The sequence below is a fragment of the Chelon labrosus genome (assembly GCF_963514085.1).
Source record: "Chelon labrosus genome assembly, chromosome: 6".
Lineage (NCBI taxonomy): Eukaryota > Metazoa > Chordata > Actinopteri > Mugiliformes > Mugilidae > Chelon > Chelon labrosus.
Genome location: NC_140342.1, coordinates 25,422,080 through 25,436,390, shown reverse-complemented (window position 1 = coordinate 25,436,390; position 14,311 = coordinate 25,422,080). Strand labels below are relative to the sequence as shown.

Genomic DNA, 14,311 nt, shown 5'->3' with positions numbered 1-14,311 from the left:
CGCCCATTACGGAGACAGATTCCTATTACATTGGGCCAGACTAACGTGCAGACCGAAATCAGATTTTGGGCGGAAACTTAGGATGGTAACGACCAGGCTAATATAGTCCTGCCTTTGCCTTTGACCTTTTTCAGTTCGTTCACCTGTTCTTCTTACTCTGGATATGCCTGTTGATGTACCCTCGCACTTCCTTGTGTTTTGGTTCAGCTTCTTCATGGTTCCTTGGTTTCAAGGTTTTTATTGGCATCCAAAAGGATGGATAATAAATCTAACAAAGATAAATAAATCTAAATAAAGAAAACTATCCCAAGCAAGTATAAAAATACCATAACATGGGTATTAATTCATAAATATGTATGTATGTTGCAAAAGGAGTTTTGTCTTTTTTTTTGTTTTTTTGGTTGTGTTCAAATCCTTAGTTGCATATGTTGCTCACATGACGTAACACCGTTTAACATCGACCCAACATTTCACCCAATAGAAAGTTGTAGCAGAGAGAAACGACTCTCCAGTGTACACCAGCCAGAGAGAAGTCACCAAGGTTAGCATAGTTTGCTAGCAGAATGTCTCGTTACAACAATTCCATTCAAATTAGTTTGACTCACAGAAGCGCTGGTATGACCATGTTAATCACTAATATTTTAGCTTTCTTTGATCTTCAAACAGGTGGTTTTATTTCCTGTTTGCTGTGTGAAATATTCTGTTTTACGTGAGATCTCGGAAAGGACAGAGCCTATTCAGAGAACCTGTGATCCTTTCAGTGACCTCAGTGTGAAATGCAAAAAAAATAAAAAATAATTAAAAAAATTGTGCGTTGGATTCTCTGCTGAAAGCGTCTGCTGATGTGTTGACAGATGGTATGTTTGGGAGGTGTCACTCTGTTCCGGTGAGGGAGGTTTACACCTACGACGTGTCCCCGTCTGTAGTGCAGCGCTTCAGGATGCTACTGGAGAAGCTTTCCAACAGAGGTACACACTCACGAACACACAAACTCATGTTTTTACCTTTGAACGATCTTTCCGTTGACAAAATGCATTCTCTACACTGCAGTCAAACTGAGATGAAATATCTTAAATCAAAGCAAAATGTGCTTGTTTTTTTTTTTTTGTCTTCCAAGATATTTATTCTTACTACACAGTTTTTGTGTTTTTGAGCATTTGACTCACTCTAAGTGTTTTGTTCCTAAATTATCTAACTTATTAGAGATTTTATTACTGGTTCTTACTTAAGTCAATGCTTAAAATTAGAAATACCATGTTTCTAAAGGTTTTAGATAAACACAGACGAGTGCAAAATGACTTAAAGGATTTTACTATGACCACACTTCAGACTCTACTTGCTTTCCATGGCGTTACTTTTGTTTTGATCACTTGCTGACTTCCCAGACTATGATTTGGGCCGAGGTTACAGTAACAGACTGCACAACTGTTAATTGTTAAAAGCAATTTTCATTAAGGCTTTAACTCTGACAGCCTTACTACAAATATATATGTTAAAAACAAACAAACAAAATAAAAAAAGATGCCAGCCAGCCTCATCTGAGACCACGTCCACACGTACGAAAACGGTCTTTTCCCTCTCCGTTTTCGATCATCGTTTCAAGAAATATCCGCGTCCACACAGGTCTGTTTCAGCACGACCGAAAACGCTACTTCATATTCCAGGCCTATAGGTGGCGCTGTTTCAGTTTCAGAAATTCACCAAAAACGGAGAGGAGGAGGCGGAGCATGCGCACAAATCTTGAGCGCTGTTTACAAATCACCTTTTTTGCTCAGCGTGGTGGCACAGGAGCGTGATATTTTGCCCTAGTAACCCTAATAGGCTCAATATCTTCTCCAGCAGGAAAACTAGCATGTAGTCCGCCATTGTTGTTGATGTTGTTATGAGACGTGTCGCGGGATGTGGAAGGCTGCTCGGGGGTGTGGCGATGACATCATCGTTTTCGCCGTTTTCGCCGTCTACACAGAAACGCAAGAGCTGCGTTTGCGAATTTCTCCACCCTGGGACCCGTTTTCAGAAAAGTGCGTTTTAGGGCTATGCGTTTACAGGATACGTGTGGACGATCGGCCAAAACGATGCAAAACTTCTGCGTTTCTGCGTTTTTGCGTTTCCGTGTGGACGGCCCCTGAGACTGTAAATACACATTGCATAAAGGTTTTAATGATCACTTCAGTGGGACGACTTAATAACGACAGTCACTTGTAAAACTCCTTCACAAGCTTTAAGTAGACCTGTTGGACTTGACTGCCTTCCTGATAAGGAGGAACTTTGGAACAGACACTCCTGTTCCTGAAACGATTCACAGCCTGATAACTCGGTCCCTTTTTCCTGCTCTCAGACAGAGCTGGGATTATTCAAAGAAGGTTAACAAGTCAACGCAGAGGGAAAGAACTGTTTCTGTGATGTAAAGCTTCAAGATAGTCACTTTGACTGAGAGCTGAAATGGCGCAGAAAGGAGTTGAGCTGGATGGAGAAACCTTTTCTTGTTCCATCTGTCTGGATCTACTGAAGGATCCGGTGACTATTCCCTGTGGACACAGCTACTGCATGAACTGTATTAAAAGCCACTTTGATGAAGAGGACAAGAAGAAAATCTACAGCTGTCCTGACTGCAGACAACTCTTCACCACGAGGCCTGTCCTGGTGAAAAGCACCATGTTAGCAGTTTTAGTGGAGCAGCTGAAGAAGACTGGACTCCAAGCTGCTCCTGCTGATCACTGCTATGCTGGACCTGAAGATGTGGCCTGTGATGTCTGCACTGGAAGAAAACTGAAAGCCTTCAAGTCCTGTTTATTCTGTCTGGCATCTTACTGTGAGAAACACCTTCAACCTCATTATAAGTCACCTACATTTAAACAACACAAGCTGGTGGATCCCTCCAAGAAGCTCCAGGAGAACATCTGCTCTCATCATGGTGAGATGATGAAGATGTTCTGTCGTACTGATCAGCAGAGTATCTGTTATCTCTGCTCTGTGGATGAACATAAAGGCCACGACACAGTCTCAGTTGCAGCAGAAAGGACTAAAAGACAGAAAAAGGTGGAGGTGAGACGACAAAACATCCAGAAGATGATCCAGTACAAAGAGAAAGATGTGAATCTGCTTCATCAGGAGCTGAAGGACCTCGCTCACTCTGCTGATAAAACAGTGAAGGACAGTCAGGAGATCTTCACTGAGATGATCCGTCTCATCCAGGAACTAAGCTCTGATGTGGAGCAGCAGGTCAGATCCCAGCAGGAAACTGAAGAGAGTGAAGTCAAAGAGGTTCAGGAGAAGCTGGAGCAGGAGATCACTGAGCTGAAGAGGGAAGACGCTGAGCTGAAGCAGCTCTCAGACACAGAGGATCACAACCAGTTTCTACACAACTACCCCTCACTGTCACCACTCAGTCAATATAAATTCTTATCCAGCCTCAAACCTCTTCAGTGGGACTTTGATGACATGATAGCAGCTGTGACAGAGCTCAGAAATAAATTACAGGACATTCTGAGAGAGACAAGGACAAACATCTCACTGATACCATTTAGACACCCCATTATTTGGGGTTCTTCGTTTTCGTCTTCTCCTGCTTATCTGGGTCCGGGTCGCGGGGGGCAGCAGCTTCAGCATGGGACTCCAGACAGCCATCTCCCCAACCGTTTTGCCATCCTCCAGAACAACCCCCAGCCGTCCACTCCGAATCTTCTGGCTTCCACCAGAGTGGGAGGCTTCCACCAGAGTGGGAGGCTTCCACCAGAGTAGGGTTGGGCGATATGACGGTATTATACCGTGTGACGGTATAAAAGTGTCTACCGGTAGAGATTTTGCAATACCGTTTATACCAGAGAAAGAGCAGATGTCAGTGGCATCTCTCTGAGTCACTGTAATTACACCGCCTCGACACACGGGGCACTGCAGGCATTGCAGCAGACTGCTTGCCGTGGTTACATGAGCACGACGAAGAAGAAACAGCTTTACCTGAGTGATAACAATCATGGCGGAGGCGGAGAGTGAACGTCACGAGGAAACGGAGGCAGCCCGACCCACCCATGACGGCTCCAGGGTGAATCTGCCTTCAGCCGTCGACTTCCAGGCTGCTCAGCCTGGGAGGCTGCACAAGCGCCACCCTCAACAACAACCAATCAGCACAAGCAATCAGCTCATGCGGCCTCCTCCGAAAAGGGGCGCTACATCTGTTGTGTGGAACTTTTTCGGATTTAGAAAATCCGACAACGAACAAAAAGTGATACTCTGCAAAGAGTGTCGGACAACTGTTGCTGCTGGAGGTGGAAACACCGGTAACCTCTTCCACCACTTAAAGTTAAAACATGCGAAGCAGTATTATATTATTATATTTTCTTTAAAATAATATTATGCTCCTGTGGGCAAATAAAAATAAAATAGGAAAATGATAAAATGCGACACTATGGTTATTTTAAGCCATTAATTGAATTTACAGGGGAAAAAATACCGCGATATAAACCGTTACCGTGATATGAAATTACTCATACCGTGATATAAGATTTTGCTCATACCGCCCAACCCTACACCAGAGTACGAGTGTACCTGGATCACAGAGCAGGTGTTCTGACTCTCACCAGCATCTGTGAAACCATGACTTTCCTCCACAAAGTCCAGACCACGTTCACTCAGCAGCTCTATGCTGGACTTGGACTTCATTTTTCTAGAGGAGACAATGCCGAGTTGCGTGAGCTGAAGTAGTATTTTTACCGGGTCTGCGCAAGTGTCAATTTTCATTAAGGCTTTAACTCTGACAGCCCTACTACAAATATATATGTTAAAAACAAACAAACAAACAAAAAAGAAAAAGATGCCAGCCGGCCTCGTCTGAGAATATAAATAAACATTGTGTAAATGTTTTAATGATCACTTCAGTGGGACGACTAAATAAACACAGTCACTTGTAAAACTCCTTCACAAGCTTTAAAGTAGACCTGTTGGACTTGACTGCCTTCCTGATAAGGAGGAACTTTGGTGCAGACACTCCTGTTCCTGAAACGATTCACAGCCTGATAACTTGCTCCAGAGTAGGAGTGTACCTGGATCACAGAGCAGGTATTCTGTCCTTCTACAGCGTCTCTGAAACCATGACTCTCCTCCACAGAGTCCAGACCACGTTCACTCAGCCGCTCTATGCTGGACTTGGACTTAATTTTTCTGGAGGAGACAATGCCGAGTTGTGTGAGCTGGTTGTGTTTATAGATAGCACCCACATTTGCAATTACTGCTGAGGAGAGAGTAAATCATTTACCATGATGTTTTACAACATTTTACTTTGAAATGAATGACATTAAATATGTAAGAAAGTGTGTCAAGTTCTAGGTGTAATCGTTGCTGTTTTGATCAATATGGAAGAGGAGGATTGTTCAGTTGGTTTTTGTGATTGAAGTGAATCTGTATATGGACAAAATATATGTTTTCACCTTTTCTGACAGTTTGAATCATGATGTCTAATAAAGTTTAGTGGGTTTGAACCACGAGTGTCAGATGTCTGAGGAGTCTCATTAGTCCAGCCTTAGTTTTTTAGCCCACCGAAGACTTAATGAGGAAAGACGGATGACCCGTTTTATGTTAAATATTGTTGGAATTTTTACATTAAATGTGTGTAAATTATTAAAAATGAACAGCTTCCCCTGCTTTAAGAAGCTGCTGTTGGTTCTTTCTACCACAAGAGGGAGGCAGAGACCGGCGTGACGTCCCACTGGGCGTCTGTGGGCGTTTCATCCACTTTCATCAGCTTTGCTTTAAACGACTGGACCTCGACTACACACACACACGAAAAGGGAATTCAGCCGTTCATACTCGCAACAGAGAATGATGTTAAAAAAGGAGAGAGTTTTATTTTGTTGTCTATTTACTACGCCATCTTTCTTTTGAGCCTGATTCAGTAGTTCACTTCCTTCCCTCCCTGAAGAAAGGAAAAAAAACTCTTCTCCTGGTTTAATTTGGCGAATCTGCGCTCAGCGGGAGGGCGGGAGAAATATTCCGATTTCACAGAGAGGCGGGCGACAAGTTTGGAGGCATTTGTCAGGCACTCTGAAGTGAAATGAATTATGCAAATGAGGTGTTGGCCCCGGCTGTCTGCAGAAGCCATTAGGGAGGACAAAACTCTAAAGACGCTGAAGCATCTGCATTTCAGTCCCTGACAGTCCGCTGAAAGGATAACCGTTTGCTCTCTTCTCTTTCTTTTCCTCCTATAAATGCACATAAGTGCTTATTCCCATTAGCTTTCTTCCTTTGTAGCTTATCTGGATGTTGTCGCCCAGCACCGTGCTCCAAAAAAGTGCATGTGGACAGAGGTGTCTGATTGTTTTGGGACATATTCAAATTCTTTCCAAGAGCTGCACTGATACAACTCTGAAGCTCCAGCATTGGATATTATAATGCTAAGCTAATGCTAAGCATAGATGTGTAGTTCCCCAGAATGTTGAACTATTCAGTTGAGTATGAAGTACAAATAAGTACATGTCAACTATTCAGTCTGACCACACTGCAACAACCAGACTAGGGATCAGGACACTGACCTCCTAGACAAAACCCCCTAGGTCGCCCTCACTGAAACTCCCTCCAAATTAAAAAATGGTCAAGGAGTGACCAATAGGATAGTTTTTTTGTCCCAGAATCAATTCCATAGTCCCAGCTAACCCTAACCCTAACCCTAACCCTAACCCTTTTTTTTTAGAGTTTCAAAAAGGAACAACAAGAGAATGCTACCAAAAATCACATGACTCAAAAACCAGTAACTTTGAGGCCTACTCTCTAAAAAATGGGCATTTTAAAGTCAACTTTGCAGGAGCAATGCAATGTGCAAAGAGCAAATATACATCAAAATAAAGTTTCATCCTATATTCTCTACTTACAAGGTTTTAAACTTGGAAAAACAAGCTAAGACTCTGGGAAAACAGCGTCTAATTCCAATATGTGTTGGAGAAACACTGCTACAGCTTTAAAACTTGCTAAAATCCATTTTCAAACAATGACAGGATATTATTAATCCCACAGTCATTAATCAGACAGGCTGTAAACTGTAATCAGTTTACTTATTTAATTTAAACCACTCGTCTGAGCTCTGCTATCACACATAACCAGCTACCATTTAGCCCTGCCATTAGTCTGAAGGCTCTAATTTCTGCTCCTATGTTATTATGGTCACTCCACGGTCCCTGCTGTGCTGAGCTTCATGCTTTCCTGTAGGCAGTGAGCAGCCCAGACCAACAGAGCACTCAATCGATGTTCACATTAGGGTTATTTACTGTTAATACATTTTCCACTTGGCTTGACTAAAGCCGCGAGGCCATAACTTCAGAGTTTCTCTTCCAAATAAGTCTGGCTCAACCTCAGTGTGTTTCCCAGGTCTTAGCAATAAACCTAATGAGGGCAGTGTTATCATGTTATCAATAACGGCTAGGCCCAGGCTACCAAAATGAAGACGAGAGTGGTAAGGAGGCAAAGCTATCCTTTAACTTACAGTATTTGTTGCCTCTGTGTTGCTTTAATGGCTTACATTTCTCACCCTCCTCCTTCCGCCTACACACCCTGGACCATCCTCCCTTTCTCACAGCTCAGTAAATGGCCCGGCAGATGTGAAGCCATCTGAAAAGCCACCTGAAAAGCCACCTCGCCAGGGTCACTGCTTCAATTAGCCTACATCAACGACACGCATCATAAACCTACTTGACCTTTCTGTGCCACCTTTAGGGACTTATCAGCAGCAAACCGTTGCTAGTAAATAAGTCTGTGTAACTCTTTATTTACTACAACTACAGATCAGACGGTCAGATGCTGTCAGTGTTTTCCATGAGATCTGTTCCTTCCAAACTAATACAAGGGCTGTGAATTATCCAGTGAGTAGGAGTACTTTTGAAATGCACTAAACATGAAATAAACAGTCACCTCTGGTATAATATAGATAAGGGAAGTTTCTCAGACAAACATCTTGAAACATCAACACACAATTTGATAAAAAAGAAATCAAGTTCCATTGGCCCGGCTGACGTTTGACAGGGCACAATCAGTTCCCAACGGAGTGACTAGTAGAGCTGGCTTCCAGGCTCAGACTGTTGACACCTTTCAGTCAACGTTTCTACTGGTTTTGTCCTGTTGTCTTCACATAGCTGAGGTTATTGTTTTATTTAGTGTTTTAGTATAGACTGTATCTAAATATGGACAAGGTGTCTCCACTTGCATCGGCCAAACTGATGCTATATGCTGATGCGGGGATACGGGCAAAATGATATCTTGCAAGTTTAGAGCCGAAGTCTGATCAGTACGGTCCGAGAGTGGAACCACCCGGAGCCGCTCTATTGATGACCTGACCACACTTCCTCCAGACTCACTCATGTTTTCATTTAATTAATACTACCCTCTGCTCTACCTTCACCAGTTACAAGGAAACGTTGGATTATACATTTTTTTATATGGTCCCCACAAGACCTCTTTATGAAGCGGTTGGCATGGCAGCTGGTTGTTGCCGTTATGTCACATCCTGTTTCTATAGCGTCAAATAACTAAAATGAGACTTATCCAAAATTTGACACTTGAACATTCATCAACACAACTACTTAAAATGACAGAAACCATCCTTGAAAAAAAAATTTTTGACGCGTATTTTAGTGTTTTAGTTCGGCCCAAGTCCCACCCACTAACATGGAGGGGGTGGAGCTTATGACCTATACTGCAGTCAGCCACCAGGGGGAGCTCTACTTGCTTTGGCTTCACTTTAGAGGAGCTGTTCTGCCGTCTGTCTTTATACAGTCTATGCTGTCTAAGAAGTAGACTTTGATATGAGTTCGTGTGCTACAACATAAAACCAAACACAACAATCATGTCGCTTGGATACTTTTTCTGTTTGAAGAAATTTCCCTAAACTCACTCACAACCTTACAGTAGATCTATAGATAAGAGACACGATACATCTTAGAATTTGTCCTCCGCCTAATAAAAACTTAGAGATTAAATTAGAGAGTATATATCATCTCAACACAGCTCCCACTACCAGGTTTGAGGCAGCACAAATGAATCAAAGCAGTGCTACATGAATACATTAATACAATAATCATATCAGTAACCGCAGGTTGGGTGACTTACAGTAGTCCGTTATCAATTTATAAGACAATACAAAACGAAAAAAACAGCAATCATATTAACATATCAGACATGTTACAAACATTTGTCGCCACTGTGCAGCTCTTAAAGGTTGTTTGTAATGCTCCTGTGTAATTATTGGAGTTTTAAAGAGCTCATAAAAACAGGAAATATGACTTTTACCTGCTGGAGTCCTCAGGCTTCTCTATCCCCTGGGTGTTTATGGAGCGGTAGGGATCATGGTTGGACTTCAGGTTGTGGATATTGATAAATCAAGCACAAAACAGGTGGAGGCCTGCACAGTTTTTGCCCACAGTTGTAATTAGTGCAACAGAAAACAGTTTCAGTATAAAAAAAGAAAATTCTAAATTAACTGGAGCATTTTCCACATACGTTTTTCTGTTCTTTGACAAGATGGCTTTAACCTCTGACCTCCTCAGTCTGCTTGTATGTTTGAAAATCTTGCTCTTCTCAAATAAAAGCTCCATCTGCAGGTCTGAAATCCAGTCATTTACATAAACCAGTCACACAAATCTGTGCAATCTGTAAAGCATACAGCCTCCTCTGCCCCTAGGCCTTCACATGAGTTTTATCTCACATTTTAAATGGCATCAAACTCAGAGCCACCTTTACCTTTCCCTCTCAGCTAGCCTCCCTTCTCCCTTCTCTTCTCTGTTTAGTCAGCGAGTTGCTCTGAATATCCTGGCAGGGGGCTCCAACGTTTATTAACCTGCCGTGTCAGATGCCGTCTGTTCACCCGCCGCTAACGCCCGTTTCCTCGGCCACGGTGGCTGCCATTAAAGCTTCAGTTTTATGGCTCTTTGATGGCGAAAGCTGGCCTGACACGCCGCGCAGCTGTTAAAGAGAGGCATGTGCCTGATCCGCGGCAGTTGGGGTCATAATTCATTTTGCCGGGGTCTAAAGAAAGTGTCCGTGGAGCCGATTTAATTGGGCCGGCTACTGATGACGGCAGACGTGTGGATTAAGCTGTTAGAGAATGTGTTGTTGTTGGCTGACTATCAACGGTACGAGACGTTAGCAGAAGCTGGGTCTCATTCTATTGTTGCTTAAATAGTAAACTTAGACACAGTGATTTTTTTATTGGATAGTGTCTTTAGAGAACACACAGTAAAAGAAAGAGAGCAAAGTTACAGCTGAATTTAGTTGGTTCTCTAGTCTCTCAACAGACTTTACAATATATATGTTTTTTATTTTGAGCAAAGTTTAATCTGTGTAATTAGTTCTTGGTTTGAGAAGAACATTTGAAGCAGTTGTCATCAGCTTTTTTACTGTACCACGGAGGAAAGTGAAGAATTATCACCTGAATCTGCAGCTCTTGGTTTTCACAGAGTTTCATAGTAAGTGTTATATTATATCTGTGCAGATTTCAGTCATGTTGGAGTTTCTTGAAGGCGTTTCATCTAAGTAGCTTCTTCAGCTGTAAAACGCAGGTTGGGGGTTGGGGTTTAATAGGAACATCTATGGGTTTCATTTAACCCTAGTTATGGGAGGTTCCACCCAACTCCCCACCATTACATTTGAACTGAAGAAGCAACTTGGAAGATACACCTTCAAGAAACTCCACAAGTCTGCATGCTCTTGTTTCAGATTTGTTTCTTGGATAAATTTGCAGAAAACAAGGTTCAGCGTCCAACAAGAGACAGGTGCAGTCGGCCACTAGATGGCGATCTGATACTGCCTTTAAATGGAACTCGAGAGATTGTTGTTACGACATGGGCGGTCATGTAGACAAAATACTGGACGGTCGAGTGTTAGCATCATCCACAAGTCGTGAGAACATGAATGCTAGGCAACTGTTGCCGCGTAGAAGCCGTCAGAGATAACTTGATATAGGAAATGCACAAAGACCGTTGGGAACATCAAAGCTAAACAACTAAATTACCATGTATTACCCATTGGTAAAGAGGACCCCATTCATACTCTTCTCAACACAACGCAACACTGTTTGAAGGCAACAGATACACCAAGGAGAGGGTAACAAGACACACATGGGTGGGGAGTAAGACTAAATAAAACCAATACCATGACTAGCTAGCTAGTCCCATCTTCCACATGTCAACAATTAAAGCAAACACGTGTTGCATACGTGCTCCCGCCACTCTTTCCACTCTCTCCAATTGCCTCGCTGACATCAAATCCTGGATGCAGATCAACTTCCTCAAACTAAATTGTGACAAATCAGACCTAATCATTATCGGCCCCAAATCCCTCAACAACACCACAGACAGTTTCCGCCTCACCATCGACAACTCCACCTTGTCTCCATCCCCCAACAGCCGCAACCTCGGAGTCATCTTTGACAGTAACCTCTCCTTTGATCATCACATCAATCAAATCACCAGAACTGCCTTCTTCCACCTCAAGAACATTGCCCGACTCCGTCCATCACTCTCCTTCTCTGCTGCTGAAACCCTCATTCACGCCTTCATCACTTCCAGAATTGACTACTGCAACAGCATCCTCTATGGCACACCATCCAAAACTTTAAATAAACTTCAGTACATCCAAAATTCTGCTGCACGTCTGCTCACCCACACCCGCTCCCGTGATCACATCACTCCTGTCCTCCAGAAACTCCACTGGCTCCCAGTTCCACATCGTATTCAGTTCAAAATCCTCCTCCTCACACACAAAGCCCTCCATAACCAGGCCCCTTCCTATCTCACTGACCTGCTCCATCGCCACAATCCATCCCGCAGCCTCCGTTCATGTGACGCAAACCTCCTTACTCCACCACTCAAGACCAAGCATCGAACCTGGGGCGACAGAGCCTTCTCTGCAGCTGCCCCCTCCCTCTGGAACTCTCTCCCCAAACACATCCGCGACTGTACCGACCTTCCTACCTTCAAATCTCTGACAAAAACACACCTTTTTAAAATTGCTTTTAATGTTTAGCTCAGTTTATTGTGTTTTTAATGTTATATTTCACATTGTTTTGCTAATTTGATGTCCTTTTTATGTAAAGTGTCTTTGAGTATCTTGAAAAGCGCTTTTAAATAAAATGTATTATTATTATTATTATATTATATAGCACTAATCATACAGAACAGGACACTTAACACTAAATGAATACATTCCTGACTTTAATTAGTGTATTACATTGAACAAGAAGTTTGTTTTAGGCATACAGTAAGGGGTTAGCACCTTCTAGCTAAGTTTTCAAGTTGATTTTAAAGTTTAGTTAAGGTTCTCAGTCATCCAGGTCACGGTAATGTCCAAAAAACAAAGCTAAATTGAAGGCAACTGGACTTGTTGGGTTTTCTTGAAGACGTTTCACCACTTGTCCAAGTAGCTCCTTCACTTAACTGGACTTGATTTGTTGTTTTTAAAGGCTGATTTCTTCCTTTACGTATATACCTTTGTTTTCTCCGTGATCAGTGCCACCAGTCACACTGTTGCTGGCTTCATTTTCTCAGCCTTTCTTTACCCTCATGGTTCTCATCGTTTCCTCCATCCCCCCTGCAGCAGTTTCTGTTGCTGAATCAGTATTTTCCACACTTTCCTTTTTAGACCGAGGCATTTCTTTTCTTTTCATCTTCCGTTGACGGGGACGATGTTCTCCTTGTCATTTTGAGTGTGCGTCCTCTGTGGTGGACCCTCATCTCGTGGCATCACATCTGGAGCCGCAGCCTGCATTACTGGAGTCTCTCAGCAACGTCATCGCTCATCTGCCAAACGCCTCGGTTCACGTTGCGCTTTGAGCGGCGCGGCCATATTTCCCGGTAACATTTCGTTCCGCCACCCCATCTGGCGCTGGCGCCTGCTCTTCTGTTCAGTTGCCAAAAAGCTGTGTTTGGATGCATGTTAAGCATAAGAAACAGACGTGAATGCCCGAGCAGCTCATCAAGCTTGTTCTTTTGTACACTCGCTGAAATGCAGCAGAGTTCTTTCATTTTTAATTTTTTTTCCCTTTGTCACTGATGCCCGTATTCACCACGTGCCAAGTCCAGTAAATGCACAGAGATGTCTGGTTGACGTTGCTGCAGAGACACTTTGACAACGAGCTGATAAAAATATTACCCAGAAGAAAAGAGACACAAACATGAAAACTGCTCTGGAGCACTTCTTTTAGCTGTCAAGACAAATGGCTTTTCCTCAGTCACCATTAGTCACGTGATAAATATCAAATAAGGACAGTTAAGTCCCACAGTCAGACAGCTAATAGACTTCACTACCGACCTGCTTCTACAAGAAGTAAAATAAAACTCACCCTTTCCTCAGTTGTTTGAGTTACAATGCCACATCATGTGCTTTAATTTTTACTTAACCTGCTGAATCTTGTCAAAGTTATGTCCCCTTTTTTAAGGTAGCATTACAAATTTCCAACAGGACGGCAGAGAGTCAGGCGTAGCTATGAAGCCAGATTACAATGTGCAAAGCTGCACGTTTACACTAGCTCTGAAATTCTTTCCAACATAATTAAACACCACAATGTGAATGAACTGTCCAATAAGTCCAGCAGCCAAGTGCCGTCCCAGTAGACGTCCCAACTGTTTGCCTTCCAGGTGGAACGCCCCGGTAAGGGTAGGTTCCTATAACATTCATATCTGTATTATGGCTCCTACAAACCCCTTGTAGGAATTTTACAAATAGGGTCAAGACCTCAATGCCTGACTTGCAGAGAGGAGAATTTAAAAGGCGCCACAAAGACAAGGCAAGAGAAATCCAAACTGTCCAAACTAAATCCAACAGAAGATGGTCCGACAACAGAAAGTGGCGACTAGAAGAATCCAAAAAACCCCAAAGAAGCTTAAGAGAACATGGAACAGAAGAAGGGACGAGGCTATAAGAGACACATGGCCAATGAGTGATTGAGTGAGTGATACAAGCAGAAACCTACATTCATTAAGGTTTGATGAATCTGCAATCTTGACTCCTGATGTCCAGTTATACATTTACAGCCAGCCTTTATAACCGGAGAGTGGTTACTCCTTTCTTCATGTTGGATTCACACAAATCTCGCTGAGGATTGGTTTTAAACTATTGTTCGACCTGCAAATGAGAGAAGAAGTTCCCACTGGGATTTTTCAACGCTTATTTGGATCTCCAGCGCTTATTTGATGTTATTTTTTCACTTTTTAGACACACTGGCTTTAGCCCTTCACCTCTCGCTTCTCTGTGATGTGGTAAATATTCATTGGCTGTGTCCTGCGCTCGAGTAAACGCCCGTAAAATGAATTCCCAAGCAGCTCATCAAGCCCGGTAC

General features: G+C 42.9%; 2 protein-coding genes across 2 annotated transcripts in view; both read left to right on the top strand.

Annotated features, from left to right (window-relative positions):
• LOC311488899 (receptor-type tyrosine-protein phosphatase N2-like) overlaps window positions 1–14,311 on the top strand; it is a gene marked incomplete at its 5' end in the record, with an annotated part of 207,251 nt that overhangs the window by 27,235 nt on the left and 165,705 nt on the right. Inside the window, one exon of the mRNA XM_084545761.1 lies at window positions 855–968. Within this exon, the coding sequence (XP_084401887.1) occupies window positions 855–968 (114 nt within the window). The remainder of the gene's footprint in view (window positions 1–854; window positions 969–14,311) is intronic.
• Window positions 2,443–5,231, top strand: LOC311489854 (uncharacterized protein; the record flags this gene model as incomplete). Its single annotated transcript, XM_084547167.1, has 3 exons — window positions 2,443–3,453; window positions 3,655–3,737; window positions 5,027–5,231. 3 exons carry the CDS (start codon window positions 2,443–2,445, stop codon window positions 5,229–5,231), a joined length of 1,299 nt encoding a protein of 432 aa, XP_084403293.1.